General features: G+C 35.4%; 1 protein-coding gene across 5 annotated transcripts in view; it reads left to right on the top strand.

Moving 5' to 3' along the window:
• ROBO1 (roundabout guidance receptor 1) overlaps positions 1 to 20127 on the top strand; it is a 443607-nt gene that overhangs the window by 323862 nt on the left and 99618 nt on the right. For all 5 annotated transcript variants that reach the window (XM_043893137.1, XM_043893140.1, XM_043893138.1 and 2 more), the window contains exons 4-6: positions 6444 to 6564; positions 7122 to 7260; positions 9701 to 9828. In XM_043893137.1, the coding sequence (XP_043749072.1) occupies positions 6444 to 6564; positions 7122 to 7260; positions 9701 to 9828 (388 nt within the window). The remainder of the gene's footprint in view (positions 1 to 6443; positions 6565 to 7121; positions 7261 to 9700; positions 9829 to 20127) is intronic.

Below are 20127 nucleotides of genomic sequence, written 5' to 3'. Positions count from 1 at the left end.
CATATAGGGTTATCGTTACCATCTTTCTAAATTCCATATATATGTGTTAGTATGCTGTAATGTTCTTTATCTTTCTGGCTTACTTCACTCTGTATAAGGGGCTCCAGTTTCATCCATCTCATTAGGACTGGTTCAAATGAATTCTTTTTAACGGCTGAGTAATATTCCATGGTGTATATGTACCACAGCTTCCTTATCCATTCATCTGCTGATGGGCATCTAGGTTGCTTCCATGTCCTGGCTATTATAAACAGTGCTGCGATGAACATTGGGGTGCACGTGTCTCTTTCAGATCTGGTTTCCTCAGTGTGTATGCCCAGAAGTGGGATTGCTGGGTCATATGGCAGTTCTATTTCCAGTTTTTTAAGGAATCTCCACACTGTTTTCCATAGCGGCTGTACTAGTTTGCATTCCCACCAACAGTGTAAGAGGGTTCCCTTTTCTCCACACCCTCTCCAGCATTTATTGCTTGTAGACTTTTGGATAGCAGCCATCCTGACTGGCGTGTAATGGTACCTCATTGTGGTTTTGATTTGCATTTCTCTGATAATGAGTGATGTTGAGCATCTTTTCATGTGTTTGTTAGCCATCTGTATGTCTATATCTACCTAAAGAAACAAAGGACCTATACATAGAAAACTATAAAACGCTGATGAAAGAAATCAAAGAGGACACAAACAGATGGAGAAACATACCGTGTTCCTGGATTGGAAGAATCAATATTGTCAAAATGGCTATTCTACCCAAAGCAGTCTATAGATTCAATGCAATCCCTATCAAGCTACCAACGGTATTTTTCACAGAACTAGACCAAAGAATTTCACAATTTGTATGGAAATACAAAAAACCACGAATAGCCAAAATAATCTTGAGAAAGAAGAATGGAACGGGAGGAATCAACCTTCCTGACTTCAGACTCTACTACAAAGCCACAGTCATCAAGACAGTATGGTACTGGCACAAAGACAGAAATATAGATCAATGGAACAGAATAGAAAGCCCAGAGATAAATCCACGAACCTATGGACACCTTATCTTTGACAAAGGAGGCAAGGATATACAATGGAAAAAAGACAACCTCTTTAACAAGTGGTGCTGGGAAAACTGGTCAACCACTTGTAAAAGAATGAAATCAGAACACTTTCTAACACCATACACAAAAATAAACTCAAAATGGATTAAAGATCTAAATGTAAGACCAGAAACTATAAAACTCCTAGAGGAGAACATAGGCAAAACACTCTCCGACATAAATCACAGCAAGATCCTCTATGACCCACCTCCCAGAATATTGGAAATAAAAGCAAAACTAAACAAATGGGACCTAATGAAACTTAAAAGCTTTTGCACTACAAAGGAAACTATAAGTAAGGTGAAAAGACAGCCCTCAGATTGGGAGAAAATAATAGCAAATGAAGAAACAGACAAAGGATTAATCTCAAAAATATACAAGCAACTCCTGCAGCTCAATTCCAGAAAAATAAATGACCCAATCAAAAAATGGGCAACCTTTGTTTTTGAAAGTTGATATGATATATGTTAGAAGGCATGGATGCTTCAATTGGAATTGTTCACGTTAATGGTTGATGCACTTGCAAACAGACTGGAAAGTGATGGGTATTTTTTCACCTCCTATCACTCTCTGCTCCCTGATCAAACAAGATATCTTTGGTGGGGCGGGGGGGGGGGGTGGTTTTTGTTGTTACTATTGTTGAATTAATGCTAAAGGTTAAAGAAATAAAAACTGTTACTCTGACTCTTCTTAACATGTCTCTGTTGAAAGGAGTCCTTAAGGACTGTCCAAAACTGCCCTGAGGGTTAGTTCACCACGGTGACTGTCTGGAGGCTATGACTGGCATCTGGGATACCTGTGTCTTATGTTCATTAAGTCTTAAACCCTTGCAAAGTACTCTTCCTCTAGTTGACAACAGCTTGGTATCTGTTCTTCAGGTCAAAGATCCAGGCAGAATTACAGCATTGCTATGAAGAGATATTCTGCCCAAAGAGACTTAGTAGTGAACTGTTTAAGGATGATACCCTGTACAATAATTCAAAGCCTCTCTGCTCGTTTACTTTGCAAAGCAGTGTGAAAACATGATGAAGAATCATTTTTCAGACAAAATAATTTCTAAACCCAGGTGCTTTAAAGCTACCACTCATATTAACCCTGCTATTGTCTTTACTACTGTAAATGAATATTTCTGAGTCTTTAATCTTTCAGAAAATTGTAAAAATTAAGTACTGCCCAATTTCCCATAGGTATAATGACACCCATTTGTATCTTACGTGTATTATTTAAACATATTTTTCTTCTAGCATTCTAAATCAGTGTTCTTTTAATCCATTGTTAGGATCTATTTTAAAAATAGTATTTATAGTAAGAAACACAGATTTTGAATGTAACATCTACTTAAGGAAATGAGATAAATTATATGACAGTTTGGTGGTTAGCAATTTGAAATCGTCTTTGAAGCCCTTAATATAATTAGTGGTTTCGTTTTTGGTCTGCTGAATTCAAGTCACATTAGGTTAATGTAATTAAAAGCAGAAAAGATTTTGTGTAGCCGAACTAGTTAATTAGCCCCAGTTGGTTTAGTATGTTAACCTAGAGGTGTATGGATAACATTGTGGGGTGATGCCTGAAAAAAAATTCCTGTGTAACAGATACTTCAAATCATCTGACTTGCTTTAGGGTAGAAAATGAAGACATACCAAGAAGTTCATTTTAAGTTCATCTTTATTTCTGATTTTATGCACTGATTGCAGGGTGAGCTGTATATGCCATAGAATAACCAGACAAAAACCTTAATTTACTTTCTAAAAGAAAGCTCACTTCTCTGTGTGCAGAGATAATGTTCCTTCTTGTATTCTGGAAATAAGAATTCTGATTGTAGTTTTTTTCGTGCTCACCAGAAAAAAACTATGAAATGATTCTCTCCACTTTTGTTTGACAAGTTACATCTTATTCCTGATTTTTCTATATAATCTTATTAGTAAACAACACAATAAAGGAGATGAAAGCATTCTAGAAGGGATTTTCAATGACTTCAGAGAAGTCTTTAAGTACTAGGAAAGAAGGCTTTTACCCCTAAGGAAAAAATCAGTTATAGCTTCTTAAAGGGAAAATGCTAGTATATAAGAATCCCACATATCAAATACATTGAGGTATTCCGTACCTTAATGTCACTAATTTTTTTTTTTTAACCTGAGACTGGTTCTGAAGAAAATATAAAGTGTAAAGTTATTTGAAACTTAAAAAAATTTTTACCATCTCCTCCTTTCTCCTCCTCTGGCTCCTTGCCCAAAAGGAGCAACACCACTGGGAACTTTTTTGTTTTCATCTAGTATGTAGATAGCTGAGGCCCCCCTTTAAGCGCTGTCTGGAGCTTATGGAAATGTGTGCTTCTAATGTGGTTACTACTGAGGGCTGGTTAGGTAGATGGTAATGAGGAAGAGGGACCTCTGCTTGGATTTTTGACACAGGCTAGATGCCAGCATATTGTCTGAAAGCTTAACACGTTCTGCATCCCCACGACCGGGATTATGTTAATTGAAGTAGTCCTGTTGCAGTGCAGTGTTTAACATTGTGTCTGTTCATTCTACAAACTCGTTTTTGATAGGTTTACAATTTGGCTGTCAGATCCAGCTGCAGGAAGAAATCTGCCAAGAAATATTTCTCAGCTTGTTTTAAATAGTGCAATTTTCACAGTTACAGTATGTTGGATGTGTTAGAAGACATATTTTTCCTTTCTCTGAAGAGAGAGGAAATGTCAATTTTGGTTTACAAAGGGGCACTAGGATTTAGAATATACAAAGTCACCTTTTACAATCAATATTTGTATATGACAACATAAAATGGTGATTGTTAACAGTGGATTACTGTTGAAAAGTGGTATGTTATATTTGATTGGGGTTACAGCAGTAGGTTTTTTTTTTTTCTATTCTTTTGTTTATTGAAAAGAAGAGGCCACCATGCAGTCCACATTTGTGACCATAGAGAATAGAATTATGGCTTTTGGTTTGCTCTGTTTCAGTTCAGCCATTGACATAATGCCAAAATCAATTTGAACTTATGGAAGTTGAAGACTGTCATTTTCATCCGTTATTTTTTCTGCTTCTGTTTTCGGTACTTTTTTTGTTTCTTCCTTCACTTTTGTCAATTTCTGTCTCTATCATCTCAAGGAAAGAAGTTCCTCCCAGGTTTAGTGAGGTTTGTTTGATTTTCCATTAAAGTTGTAATGTTCATTTTGGGCTATTTAACCCTTATTGCCAGTGAGTATAGCGTGGAATGTAGGGTTTTATAATGAAAATGTCTTGTTGATGGAATGGAAGTTATGTGGGGGCATTTATACTAATCTGGGGAGTCTTCTCACTGCTTTTTTCAGATAGAATAAGCATTTATGATATTATTTAATTTTAACCCCTCCCTCCTTTTTCATTTTAATTCAGCATTTATCTTTAGATCAGAGCCAGGTCTTTAGAACAAGGCTTGTAAGCCTCAGCACTATTGACATTTTGGGTGTGTGATAATATTCTTTATGTGGTGGACTCCTGTGTATTGTAGTATATCATTGAATTGAAAATACAGCTTATAGAAAAGCATATATCACATGATTTTGCTTTGGTAAAAGTGTGTGTGAGATGTATTTTTTATACCTCTATATCCATATCTACTCATCTGTATCTATACTGAGAGAGAGGGAGGGACAAAAGAAAAATGTTCACAAAGTGTTGACGGTAGTTAACTTTTGGAAGGTTTTTTTTTCATGTGACATTTATTTGTTATTTTTATTCTGTTTGAGAATTTAGATAAGTATATATGAAAAGAATAATTCTATCATTAACATATCTTGTAACTGCTAGAAACCTTTATAAAAATGCTTCATTAGATAATACACTAATTTTATCTACAAAAGCCATTTGCATTCATCAAAAATCTTTCAGGTGACTACTCTATGCAGGCGTTTTTCTAAGCATGAAGGACAGAATCGTGAACAATGTAGAGAAGAGTTACAGGAAGGTTCTTAAAATGATACGTGGAGAATCATGATCTTTTTTAATAAAAGGACTAAAAAAAAATCAAGTTCTAAAGCACCCCAAATTAAAACCACTTTGTTAATATTTGATTTGTCCTAAGACATAAAGATTTGGTTACAATCTCTAGTTTGGGGTATCTGAATTGAAATGAAGCAATTTAGGCATTTCCAAAACAGTGTGACCTCCGCCGTTACAAAGTAGTAAACTCCGGGTGTAGGATGAAAAAAAAATTTTATTTGAATGGTTCCTTCCTTCCTTCCTTCCCTCCTTGCTTGCTTTCTTTATATTTTTGTTTCCTCCTTTGTTTAATCTGTAGACTGTACAGAATAACTTTGAGGTCAAAACCTCCATAAATAAACAGTCTGGAAGTTGTCCCTGACAAAACTTTTCTAAGGATCAGAGCTTTATAGATATTCATGGTTAATTGAACTCCACTCCCCACCAAAAGCGTATTAAATTAAGTAAAGATAGTTCAATTTCATCATCCCAATCTTAATTCATGGTTAACTTCAGCCTACTTATTGTACGGCAAGTCTGCTTATATTTGTAATTAATTCTTCTTCAAGTAATTAAGTGTTCAAGAGTGTACCCAAATGAATTTCCAGATGATTTATTGGGATCTGTTCAGTCTCTGCCTCCTAAGTCCCTAAGAAACTGTTGGACAGAAATAAAATCTATGTTTTTTAGGACATGTCAGTTTCTGCAGTGTTTTGGAAATTAAGATATATTCCTTTAAAGCTACTTTGGCAAGTTAAGTAATGAGAAATACTTTTGTTTTCACATCTTGTAATACTAGAATATGGTTCTTGAAATTACTTATAACTAATATGTATTTGCATATTAATTATAGTCACATTGTATTAAGAATTTCCCAAATAGCACAGTCCTATGATATAGCATAGGAAACTATATTCAATATCCTGTGATAAACCATAATGAAAAAAAAATAAAAAAGAATGCACATATATTTATAGCTGAATCATTTTGCTATACAGCAGAAATTAACACAGTATTATAAATCAAATATACATGAATTTTAAAAAATTTCCTTTTTCTTTGTTCCACTTATTAACCAAATTGCTCATGCACTTTTTTGGTTTTCCTTTAATTAAATAATATGAAAGAACCCAGCCAGTCTGGAAACACAAATTTCTAGTTATACAGAATATAATAACTTTGCAAGAAATGTAGGTAAGGAAATATTTCGCCTCTTTTATATGGTATCTTTGGAATAAATTCTGTTTAAAGTTATTACCTATAAATATGGCAAATACTACACATCAGCTTTTTTATTTAATTAGGCTTTCTTTGCATGCTTAGAAAGTTGACTTCACTTACAAAGACCCCTGTCATATAAAAATTACTAAAGCGATTTTAATGATATTCATGTGAAACTTTTTTTTAAGATACGAGGAGGAAAGCTCATGATTACTTACACCCGCAAAAGTGATGCAGGCAAATATGTTTGTGTTGGTACCAACATGGTTGGGGAGCGTGAGAGTGAAGTAGCAGAGCTCACTGTGTTAGGTAAGTACAGTTTTATTTGTCTTGCTTAACTGTAAAGTGAATCTCTTGTCATTATTTAGTACATTTATGCAGCAATCTGCCAGTGCAGGAGATGCGGGTTTGATTCTTGAGTAAGGAAGATCTTCTAGAGAAGGAAATGGCAACCCACTCCAGTGGGTTTAATTCTTGGGTGAGGAAGATCCTCTAGAGAAGGAAATGGCAACCCGCTCCAGTATTCTTTCCTGGAGAATCCCATGGACAGAGGGCTAGTGTCCTTGGGGTCTCAAAGAGTTGCGCATGACTGAGCGACTAGACAACAACAAGGGAAAAAGAAATGGCCTCTTGTAGAAGGTAAACCAGTATTTTGGGAATGGAAAAAAGACAGATGAAATTAGTAAAGCAGCCTTAGATAAAGTAGCCAAGACATAGAAAGACAAATAGGAGGGGACGCCACACCAAGAGAGGAGAAGTGGGGAACCCTGTGGAATACTTTTTTAAATTATAAATCTGCTCTTCCATAACATCCAGAATGGCTCTAAATTTCTGTATTTTTTTGAGATGACTTTTTCTAATTTTAGAGAGACCGTCCTTTGTGAAGAGACCTAGTAACTTGGCAGTCACTGTGGATGACAGTGCGGAATTTAAATGTGAGGCCAGAGGTGACCCTGTGCCCACCGTACGATGGAGGAAAGATGATGGGGAACTGCCCAAGTCCAGGTATGAATGAGAATTTAATGGTGGAATCATCTACCCGGAATTGCTATGGTTCTCATCTGACCACTGTTCACATATAAGCCACTAGAATGGTTTTCTCTGGACTCTTTGATCTCCTTGGGCCAGACACAGTAACAGAGATAATTAGAATCGGAAGGTTGCCATGCTTTCTCTCAGAGTTTCAGATAAGACTGTACATTCATGACCCCAGCCTGCTCAGGAGCCCTTGTAAGATGTGCTATTCCTTAAACAGTTTTCTCTTTGTCCAACCAGACTACAGTTAATACCAGTGTCTTATATGGGAATAGGTAGAGAAGGGAGATACAGCACTAAAGATAGAACGATGAACCAATTAAAAAGCAGACTTCCTTTTCCTTAGCTACAGTATCACCAGGGAATGGTGGAAGAGGTCAGAGTTTCTTGGTATCTGTCAAATCCTTAAATTGCCTAGAAGCAGAGATACACTCCCAGCCTTAGGGAATGAGGTAATGAAATGAAACTTTCAGGCACTGTCTTGAGGCTGTCAGCTCTCCTGTGGCCATTCATTCACCAAACATACCTTGAAGCCCCTATTAAGTTTGCAGGTTACAGCAATGGTTTAGATAAAGCGTCTGTTGTCAAGTGAACTCACCAAAGGAGACATGTATGGATAGATTCAGTAACATAGCAAACCTTTTTATTGCATAAAGGTAGACCTGTGGGAGCAGAAAATCAGGAGAGAGTTCTCAAAGAGAAGTGACAGAGAAGCAATGTCTTGAAAAATATATCAACTTGATAAACAGAAAGAGGAGAAGAATATTCAGGGAAAGAGACATCATAACACAGACACAAATCTAAGAATGTTTTGTGTGGTAGGAAGTTAGCATGGCAGAACATGGGGTCTGGGGCAAGAGGTTATGGGAAATCACGCTGGAGACAGAGGCTGAATTCACAAGACTTTGTATGGATTAAAGGATTTTTAATCATATGGCATGTGTACTTGATGAGCCAAGAGAGACATTACTATGAACCCGATTGCTTTTAGAGAGAATAAAATATTTGGCATTAGGGCTATCACATCAGTGGGGGTGAGGCCAGTGCCTGGGTCACCATTGTTGTTGTCCAGATAAGAGATGTGAATTACATGAATGGGGAGATAAGATGGAAATAGGATAGGGGTCCATTATCAAGACCAAACTGATGAATTGAATAATTGGTTACATATAGGGAGCTGGTGAAGGAAGGCAGGTAGATTGTGTTTGGAGAGGGAGTTCTTTGATGTGCTAGGGTAAGAAAAGAAAGTTTTATATAACATATTAAATAGTAGGTCTCTGTGGGATATGATGTCTAATTACTAGTCAGGATAATGAATTTGAGCTTACATAAAATAGGAGCTAGAAATATTTGTGTAGTTGATCAATATATAACCTACTAGATAGTTTAACTCAGGGATTTCATGTAGAGTAAAAAGAAGATTAAAGTGAAATTTCAAGGAACATCCAAAATTTTAAGAAAAAGGAAGATGAGACAAGGCAAGAGAATTTTAACATGAGACTGTCTGGGTACAAATACCAACTCTGCCATTAAAATAGCTGAAGAACAAAGCCAGTTTACCTTACCTTCCTATGCTTCAGTTTTCTCATCTGCCAAATGGAGATGAGCATAATACTTTATATAAGTTGTTATAAGAATTTTAAAATAGAAAACCTGCAGAATACATAAAGTCTGACATATAATCAGAATGTATCTAATGATCACCTAAATTTTACTGAGTACAGGAGCTTGAGGGAAGAACTGAATAAGTGCCAACTTTGCCCAAAAATATTCTGTTAAAAAAGTAGTTTAATGAAATATCATGTGTTAATGCATATATATGGAATCTAGAAAGATGATGCTGATGAATCTATTTGCAAGGAAGCAATGGAGATACAGACATAGAGATTAGACTTATGGACGCATAAGTGGGAAGGAGGGAGAGGGTGGGGTATATGGAGAGAGTAACATGGAAACATACATTACCATACGTAAAATAGATAACCAATGGGAATTTGCTCTATGACTCTGGGAACTCAAACGGGGGCTCTGTAACAACGCAGAGGGGTGGGATGAGGAGGGACAGGGGAGGGAGGTTGAAGAGGGAGGAGACGTAGGTATACCTATGGTTGATTCATGTTGATGTTTCGCAGAAACCAGTACAATATTGTAAAATAATTATCCTTCAACTAAAAATAAATAAGCTTAATTTTTAAGAAGTAGTGTAATACTTTTGCCCCTGTGAATATAAAAAATACTTATTTCTATGTGCATGCTTACATAGAGGGTTGCCACATTATTTAGCTTTTGCTTTAAATTTTCTGAAGAGAATATTGCATGTGATTTGATGTCTAAATATGCCACAATTGTAACGATGCAATTCTTCAAGTAGAAGCTCACTTAACTCTGCTTTCTTTTGCTATGTCACTAGATATGAAATCAGAGATGATCATACCTTGAAAATTCGGAAGGTGACAGCTAGTGACATGGGGTCATATACTTGTGTTGCAGAGAACATGGTTGGAAAAGCTGAAGCATCAGCTACTCTGACGGTCCAAGGTAAGATCTGGGGAACGTTTTTTGAGATTGACTTATTATATGAGATACAACATTGATATTTTAGAATATGATAAATTAGTTTGTATAAATTATAGACTTTAAATAGTGCTATGTATATTTGATTTCAAACATAATTAAAGGAAATTATTGTTTTGCTTATGGGAGCCCTGTAAGTGTTTGTTACAGGAGAAGTACAAGAGCTTTTTTGTCTTGGGCAAATAGAGAAAGAGAATGTGCTTTCATCTCTGGGTCTTCAAACATAGAGCTTTAATTGAATGACAGGTATTGCCACAAAAATTTGATCTTTAAATGGAAATAAATCTACTGTTCCTTCAGGTCATGCACTTTCAAGTGTCTGTTCAGAACAAAAAGGTGAAAAGATTGTTTCCCTCTAGAATGTAAGATCCATCCACAGAGTAGGGACTTTTGCAGTCTTTTTCTGTGCTCACAGCGCCTGTGACTTAACAGACTCTCAATAAATATTTGTTGAGTGAATGAATCACATTTGTACTTTGCTAATTTTGATGAAGATTTATTATTTGGTGTGATGTGAACCAAAATGGATACCATACTCTACAACTACAAGTTTTTGAATGTCAAAGTCATGTCTGTAACTGATATGCAGAAATGGTTCCGTCACCTCCTTTGAGTCCACAATTTCATATGTTTTTTCGTTCTCATAATACCTTTTTCTTTCTCCCATGATGTCATGCTGACTATTTCTTACTATGTCTTATCTGAGAACTTTCTTTTTTTTTTTTTTTGGGACATTATTTATTGTGGAATTTGAGAGACAGTGACCTTTAAAGAACTTTGTGTTGATGAAAAAAAATTTCATATTTTGACAAGTATATAGAGTAAAAAGGGATTTTGGCCATAAACCACTTAGCTTGTTTCTGAGTGTGACATTAGCAACACCTGCTCTGTCATCATTTCTGATGCCAGAAATGCACTGTCTCCTCTAAGGCTATTATGAAGAAAAAGGTGCTTTTTGAGGGAGTGCTTCTACTGTGGGCTTTCTACAAAAGAGCCTTGTGGGCTTTTTACACTAGGAAAAAAAAAGAATAAAGAATATTTCCTTCCTGTCTCTAAAGCCATTATGTCCCACTTTGGGGTTTTCAGCTCAACCTCATAAAAACAAAAGAAAAAAAGAGAAAAGATCAAGAACAAACATTGAATTTCTAAGGCCTAGACTACTTCTCTTTAATCTAAGTTAGATTTGAACTCCACATAAGACTAAAACTGTAAGAAGAAAAAAAAAACCCTTTGCATTTAGAAAAAGCATAAATTTAAGAGATGTCAAGTTCGAGTTCAAAAGCCCTCCAGAGGGAGTGAAAGTAGCCCAGGATGAATATAAGACATGGAAAGGTGTGTCCGTCTCCAGGCAATGGTGACAGGGAGCTTGACTGTCTATTACATAAGTCAGAGAGATGTTTTACTTCATAAAGTCCTTTACCTTGGGAATTTGATGCTTTTATAAATAATAGCTGTTCTTCTGTGTCTATAGTAGACATTGAAATCAAAATAGAGTTTCTTCCTGCAGTCTTATACTCAATTCCAAAGTTAATTCAGCCTTAAGTTTTCCATATGGAATTTGTGTTCCTAAGCCTGGATTTCAGTGAAAACTGGGGTACAAATAATCAAAGCCAAAACTACTTAAGGAATTTAGAAGTTCTTATTGGTTTTTTTTGTATAAACTTATGAAATATCTGTATATTGTTGAGAAGTTATTATTTTATTCAAGTATTAAAATATGTGCTTTTCCATCACTGTTAAAATACAAGCTAGAATAATATGCACAAATGTGAAAGAAAGTAAAATGATCGCCAACAGCAAAAGATAACTAAGGAATAGAAACAAAGGAAAGTTTTCAAAGGTAACTTGAAAAGCTATATATATATATATATATATTTTTTTCCCCCTTGAGATTAAGTGAAGAAAAACACTAGTTACTGCAAAGAAAGCTAATCAAAAAATGAATCCATTTGACAGCAGGAAACAGTTATAAGAAGTTTAGTACCATAGTTGTTTTTGATTTCTGTATTTTATTTGTGGTTCACTTTTAAAAGGCACTATTGGAGTCAGTATGAGCTTAAAAATAACCTTTTCCTTTCCTCATTCCTCATGCAATAAATATTTAATTTTGAGAATTGATGTTGGGCAATAGAACCCGGTGCTCCAGGTAGAAATTTTGGGGGAAAAAAAAAGTTTCTTAAGTAAGGATGAGCATTTGATTTTCCACCCCCAGTACACTTATGATTAGTTCTAACTTTTAAAAATTAACCTTGATTGGAGAATTACTTGCTTTTTTGATTTTTTCTTTGAAATCTCAATTCTGCTCTTTTAGAGACTCTATCTGTGTGTTTCCTTAAATATTCCATTCTCAACTCGTGATGTCTTTGACTTTTCTATTGTGTACTCTTCAATGCTTAGCATGTTACTAGGCATCTAGTAGACACTTTATATAATACTTGTTACAATTTGGAGTAGATATATGAACTCCAGCGTTCTACTGGAGTGGTAGAAGTATCGCAGGGATGTCCCAGTGGAAATTCAGCATCTCCTGGCGACTTTGATTCTGAGTGCCAACAGTAGGTCGCATTAAATCATATTTGAAGAGCTTGTCATCTATGATGACTGCCTGGTGGTCTGTGTTTGAAAAGAGCAAAGGAAAACCTGGGGCTTGACAGGGTTTCCTAAAATTAGATGAAGTTTGTTATCTGAGCTTATCTGAAATATCTCATCATATATATCTGAGCTTATCTGAAGCTTACTAAATATCCAGGTTATTAGGCATGCCCTCTGGAGAACCTGATTTAATAGATCTTCGTTGGGGTACAGAAACTTGTTTTTGTTTTTTGTTTTCAAGCAAGCTCATCAGTCCTTGTAATGACAAGTTATCAGATGAACTTACACAAAGAACAAAGGGCTTTAAAAATTACTTTAGAGTTTGGGAATTACCAGAGCTGGAAGAAGTACATTACAAAGAATCGTGTAGTGAAGAGTATAGACATTGGAGTCAGATAGAATGTTGTTGAGTCTTACTTCTGTCGTTTACCTAATGTGTGACCTAGAAAAAGTTATTTAAATTTCTTGAGTCTTAGTTGCCCCATGTATAAAAAGTGGACAGTAATACCAACCTCACAGCATTTTTCAAGTATTAAATTAGATTATACATATAAAAAGCTTAACATATTGTGTGTTACAAAGTGTTTTATAAATAAGGAGCATTGTACTAGACAAGTGTTACTGTTAGTGATAGCTTCATTGTTTAATTTTAATAATATTAGCTATTTCATAAGGAAAATAGTAATGTTCAGATAATTCTAGACAGTTCTTCCTTTGCAATTGTAACTGAGAAATCTGAAGTAATTAATCATAATAATTTATTATGTAGCACATTATTAAAACTCTTTTCAAATATGAATCATTAAGTTTTTATTAAAAAAAAAACTTTGACTTTTAAACCTAATGTGCTGAATCTTGTTAATACCATCAAAGGTAGTGCTAGACTTAATGTTGAGGTTATGCAAAATAACTAGATAATTTAATGAAAATTATGACCCTTTGGGAATAGAAATGATTTCAAAATGATTACATTTCATGTGTAATGGGGTGTTACTGTTATGGAAAAACGTTCAGCAACTCAAAGGATCTGTAGTAATTTGACCTATTGAAAAATTATTAATGTCCATTACATGACCAATAAAAAATGCTGAAGTAATGCTGTTTGGAATGATAGCAATAGAAAAGTGTTTCTATTTAACTCTGAGTTAACCAGAAAATTCAGTCAAACTAAACTTGATATTCTGTCATTTTCTGAAATAATCAAAATATTATTATCTATAAATGTAAACCATCAATATTGTTATATTTATGACTTGTGTTTTTATGCACCATTTTCCCTCCATCCGGTAATAACATTTACACACCTCCTTAAGAATTCTTTGTAAACTTAAAATACACAAACAAATTCAAGCATCTTTTTAAAGAAATATTGTATCAATTTTGATTGATTACATTGTTGTTCAGTCACTGAATCATTATTATATTTGCATTTTAATGTCGACAAGTGTTACAATTGCTGTCACGGTAGAAGTGAATTATCTTCTAAACTAGTGTTGCATATTGCACAATGGCCCCATCTTTTAAGGAAATAGATGTATAATGTGGTATTTATAACCATTTTACAGGTTGTGACATACCTATAAAATGTAAAGTCCAACTGGAACAGAATAGATACAGAGAGGCACCCAGCCAGGTTTTTAAACAGTATGCCATTGAAACTGCTGAAATTTATGCCTCTGGTTGGCATTTTGAGAATGGTTGTGGGTTTGTTTTATAGAATTTTGCTATCTTAACCTAAACCTATTAGGCCTTTATTAGATGTGTGCCAGGTGGGCCTTGAGATTCTTCTTGAAATCACATGATAGCCTACCTAAATCTTCCTACTTGTTTTTATTTTTGAATAAATTCATAGTTAATGTAAAAAGTGGGTACATTTTTTTCTTTATTGAAAGTAGCCTTTTAGAAAATCATGGTGGATGCCCCCTCAAAACACTTATAGAAAAATAAGGGAAGAAAAATAACTTTATTTACCATTTCTAGTAATGGCAAAATATGTAAAATTTGGATTTATTTATGATGGCAATCGTATCTATAGCTTTTTAAATAATTCCACGTTTTGAAGCGTGCTGTCTTGAAAGGAAGATAGTCAATAAAACCACAAGGGTTTTAACTCCAAATTTCTCCCATTTCCAAGTTTGTACTCCGCCCTAAGATTTTTTACAGTTCTTTGGTTCAGTGATATTCATTGCTTAAACAGGGTAAAGTCGATGGCATTATTAATCTTTCCACTCCCTTTGCAACTTCACAGATAAAGCAGCTCTTATTACTGTCACAATTTCATTGACAAAGTAAATTTGTGACTCTCTATCACCAGAGCGATCGTGTTCCCATCGCTGTGTCTGTCACAGGAAACCGAAATGAAAAGGAACTTCCATATATCAGCCATTTCCCAAGCAATCACATGTTATCTCTGCTGACTTGAACCATTAAGAAAATCTAATCCCATTTTGTATGTCTTTCTTACAATAGGCACTAAAAGACACATAGCCCTTCATGTCCCTGAAGCCCTGAGTGCTGGGCCAGTCAGACACAGGAAGCTGGACGTTGAGTTCACACCCCACTGCACTCTCCACAGGCCTCTCACAGGGACCAGTTATTCTTTGAAGCTTAAGAAACAGTTGCTTTTTCTGCCCTTTCAGCAATAGCTCTGCTAAAAGAAAAGGCAGATGCCACACATCTCTAAACCAGGTGATGCTCTGTAACCAGACAAATGGGATTTCTGTGAAACTCCAGCTCTTTTCCTATAAGTGCTTGTCCATTTTTCTTCCCATGATGTGAAATTGCTCCATTCTCTCCATTTCATCACCTGTTTTATTATTATTATTTTTTTTTTTAGTTCTAAAATATGGTATCATGAATGATGTTGCTATCCCTTTAAATGTGTTCTTGGCATACAATAGGAATGTTCACATGAATCATCAAAAGGATGTGCATTCTATTCTGTCCTGAAGAACTATTATTTTGGCTGATGTTTCCCATAAGTATTCCGCCTTCCATGCAATGAAGGAACAGAGCGCTTCTTCGTTAGAATTGATTATCCACTGACAGCCTCTGAGAGGCTGAGCCTTGAAGCCTAAGATTGACTGAGGCCAGAGAGATACAATGGCAGAAAAAAAAAAAAAAAAGACCCGTGCAGTCTTTTTGCTGACTTAATTGCTACTGATGGAATGCTTCCTAGAGCTCCTCTCTGTGCTGTTCTCTTTTCTGTGCCTCAAAACAAAAACAGAACACCTTGGCTGAAATATCTTGGGCCCTACAGTCTATGACCGACCCCTATTTAACACCCCAGTGAATTGGGAATTTAACAGTAGTTACGACTTTCAGTAAAACAAGAAGGAACTATCAGAGGTTTCTCTAAGCTTTTAAGATTCTCCTAACCCAGTGTGGGAGTATTCGTTCCAAGGAAGTAGTAGTGATGCAGTGAACACAGGTGCAGACGAGCCATAAGAAGCTGAATTCTTCCATATTCTTCATTTCAGTTGGTGGGAATGCAACATGCAGATACACAGTGGTAGGCAGTGTAGGCGTTGGTGGGATCATGGCTTTACTCTTCCGTTTCTCAAATATCAGTCACCTTAACATCTTATTTATTTTGCTTTTTAAATATCTCTCAACTCTCAACACTTTCTTATCTTCTTATCACTGCTTTATTATCTCTTGCCCAGTGAAACTGTTAACATCTAACCAGTTTCTTTGCCTCCATCTTGTCTCATAGAATCCATCTTCCACAGAACAGGTACGTTGACCTCAAACACAAATCGGTTATGTTAGTTCCTTCGATAAAACATAGTCATGCTTCCCGTCGCTAAGGATAGGATTCAAAATACTTCAATACTGCTCTGCCTAGATGCTTAATCCTCTCTGGCTCCTCCCTTCAGGGTAGTAGTATTATATTGTTTACATCTTTTTTTCATGTAAATGTCACCATGTCGATTTTGTCTGGGCTTTTCTTTTGGTAAGTCTTGGTCTAAAATGCCCTGCCCCCACTGACCATCTTCTACATCTTCTATCTGTAATTACTTCTGTAATTCTTCTGTAATTACTCCTGTCCTTGGACCCCGCTGAGGTAGGCATCTTCCAGAAAGCTCTGCAGACAGTCCTCACCCCAGTATCAGGCTAGGGATACACGTTTATGGACGCATTGGATTCTGTTGCCACCTTTATTGCATTTCAGCATTTGCTCATTTGACTGTGAGCTCCTTGCAGGCACACTTTGTTTACTTTGCCTTGTTAGTCTCATTGCTTATTGCAGTCTTACGAGCATCCTTGATGTTCATGTACCATTTTCTGTCTGAGCCAATCAAGGACTGCCCCGATACATACCAGCTGTGGGATCCTGGGCGAGTCAGTTAACTTCTCTGAGTCAGTATTCTCATCTGTTGAAAAGAAAATGAATGTACATGGACTGTAAACATCAAACATGATAGAAAGTTTTAAAAAACAATTAACAAAATAAAAGCAGTCTCATAAAAGTGGTTTATGGGTTATGAAGTGCTTGTGCCAAATGATGGTTGTTATGATTATTTTTCTCATCATCTTCTTCCAAAACACCTTAAAACTCATTAGCGTCCCAGTAATATTTATTTTGACCATAGAGATGTGAAAGATTTTTATAGCTGATTAATGCATAGTTTGGTAACTGTTTTGCTTTTATGCAATTATAATTTTCTGTGGTTCTTTAATACTGAGGCCAGTCTGTCAAAATCAGTCCTCAATATTTGTTGGACTGTGTTTTAGGGAGATATTTTTGCTGCTGCTTTAAGAAAATTCTGTAGGGTAGAACTAATAACACACTCTTTTCTGACACACATATGGATTCAAAAGATGAATATATAACAAGTGAAATCTCTGATTTTTAGGTTTCTCATCTGTAAAATGGGAGTGAAAATGTCTTCCTCATAGGACTTTGTGGAAATTAATGAGCTAATATGAAATGCTAGCACATTGTGAAGCATTGAAATGCTCAATAAATAGAGAAGCAATAAAGATGATATGAAGAAGGTGTAGAAAGAGAAAGAGGTCATTTCAGTGATGTATCTTCATATGTGTCAGAATCAGGACTACATGTAGCTTTAGTGCCCTTTAGCTGCCTGTCACTGGCTGTATGAAAAGATTAAAGTCAGGGTCATATGTGCACCTCCATCACTTTACATAGATACACAATAAACACTTTTAAGTAAACAATGACTATCAAGTCTTCTGTAATTGTGGTTTAAAAAAAATGGCAGTTCGTATTTTAGTTGCTTCAGGAAACAGAAAATAAGTTAGGTACACACACACAAATTCTACATTTAGTTTAAAATGTTTTTTGTTTTTATTAATTGTGTGTATTTGATGTACATTTGAGACCCAAATAGTTTTTTATTACAGATTCATAATTAACATAACACCCTTTGATCTTTGAACATAATTATTTTCCCTCCTAATATGTTCAATGCTGCTAAATTCCCTGCTAAAATAAATAATACTGAATTCATTCATTGCTTCTTCCATAGTTATAATCCATCTATTGGAACAATTGAGTTAACTAGACTTAAAAATAATTTGATAGATGGTCTCCAGTAATAACTACTATATAATTTAAAACTTTAACAGTCTCAAAAATGGATCAAAAGTGCACATTTAAAACAAATGCACATTTGTGCATTGAACCTTTTCTAAACTCTGCAATAGCAACTTTGAAGATTACCAAACCACATGTGAATCTTACACAATGTCATATGTTGTATGTCTGGCCTTTTTTTTTTTTTTTATGGACCACTATATAATTATTTCAGGATGTAAAATTAAAATTTAAGTAGAAATAAAACAATGTAGTTGACTATGGATTTTATTGCCAGTAGTGAGGGATAAGCTTCTATAAACTCTCATTCAAAAACAAACTCTAGGGGAAAGAAGGCCTTTTTGTAAATTTGTGGTTCCCATAAACAGGCTTCACCATGTTTAGCTTTTTATCAGCATATGAGATCTTATAGACTGTAAGAGTCATATCACTTTTTAGAGCTGGTATATCTAAACAGAGAAGAAGCAATGAGAGAAAAAACTGGACCCTTCGGTTCTGAATTCCATTTCTTTGATGTCGACTTCATTTAAATCATTTGTTGGAACAGTTTGCTTAAATTTCTGATTTCAGAAAAGCTGGCAGTATAATAGTACATTGTTCCTGACCAATAACATGGTTATTTGAGTCAGAGCCAAAACTAACAGTGTCAGAGGGCCTTTTTGCAGGTTCAAGTCAGGTTTACTATAATCCAAGATTATTGTTAAGGACTGTGAGTTTACTACTTGAAATGGTAAATAAAGTATTTCAGATTGAAAAAAAAAAAAAAGAACTGAGTTCAACATTTTGGGGAAACATGTATTATGAGGCCCTCAAAGTTTCACCTGATGAATTTAAGAAGCTTGACATGTGTGAGACATGTTTGCCGCCCTCTGACAAGAGATGGCAGGCTGGTTCTTTGGGGAATGATTCTTCATGACATGTGGCAGGAGGCCACAAAGGCCCAGTAAAGTCAGTGGTACTAGAGTAAACAGTACTTCAGGGCTTCAGGAACTGGGACATACACACACAGACACACACACACACACACACACACGCACGCACGCACAGAATGTTTTATATATATATATTTACCACCTCCTATTATGTGTATTGCTACTCTTAATGTTGAACTGGAGACTTACTCAGAATGCTCCCCTTATGGGATTTGTTGTGGCTTTTTTGTGTTGTTGCTGTTGGTTGCTTTGTAGTTAAAAATAATGTTTTAAAAAACTTGAACTGAAGATTTGAGGAGCTAATGAGAAAGAAATGATTTGTGGTTATAAAAAGAAAACCCCCAAAGACAATGTGTGATTGAAGACTTTTTTTAAAGAGTCAGTATTGCCAGCTGAGCTCTTTGTGAACAGGCTGAAAGTAGAGTGCTCAGAGCCAAGAGGTTTAATGAAGTCCCACTACAGAATTTAACAAGAGAATGATTTGTGAGAATGGCTTCCTCTCCTAACTGTTCTGATCCAGTGGCATAAATAGGATGCTGAGCTCCACTCCTGCTGGGTTTTTTCTTTTTTTTTAAATGGTATTTGATTTGATTGAGACTCAGTAGCATTATGGCCTATGATTCTTTTCCTTTTTTTTTTTTTGTAGAAAGGATAAAGTAAAGAGCTTCTTGTGTTCTTATAACCTTTCAGAGATAGCCATTTTAACCCTAATGACTGCTGAAGATGTGACATTCCCTTAGATTTCTTTCATTTACTCATGAAGGTTTTGGGTTGCTTTCAGTTATTTCACACAAATTGATATAAATCTTGAAAATTATTCAAAAGAAAAAGCAATTCTCCACATAACCTTCCTACAGAGAACTTGAAACACTCTCTTAAGTTTGTTTTTTTTTTTTTTTTGTCAAGCAAGTATTTGAAGAAGTAAATAGAGCAGTCGGGGACAAGAAATAATTGGTACATAAGATGATTCTGTGACAAATAATGACTAGCACCACACTAGTAAACAGCACATCATGGATCTTCCATTGTGTTCTGAGCTTTACTGGAATTTATTCATCTACATAACAGTGGATAAGTTTTTCTCATTGCTCAATGATATAGATGGATAACTTAGTAACCATCTTTAGAAACCTACATTCTGAAATAATGACGGCAACCTGTAAAGATGTAACTGAG

This window comes from Cervus elaphus, chromosome 31 (genome assembly GCF_910594005.1).
Source record: "Cervus elaphus chromosome 31, mCerEla1.1, whole genome shotgun sequence".
NCBI lineage: Eukaryota > Metazoa > Chordata > Mammalia > Artiodactyla > Cervidae > Cervus > Cervus elaphus.
The sequence above is the reverse complement of the archived record's forward strand: the minus strand, read 5'-3'. Positions and strand labels throughout refer to the sequence as shown.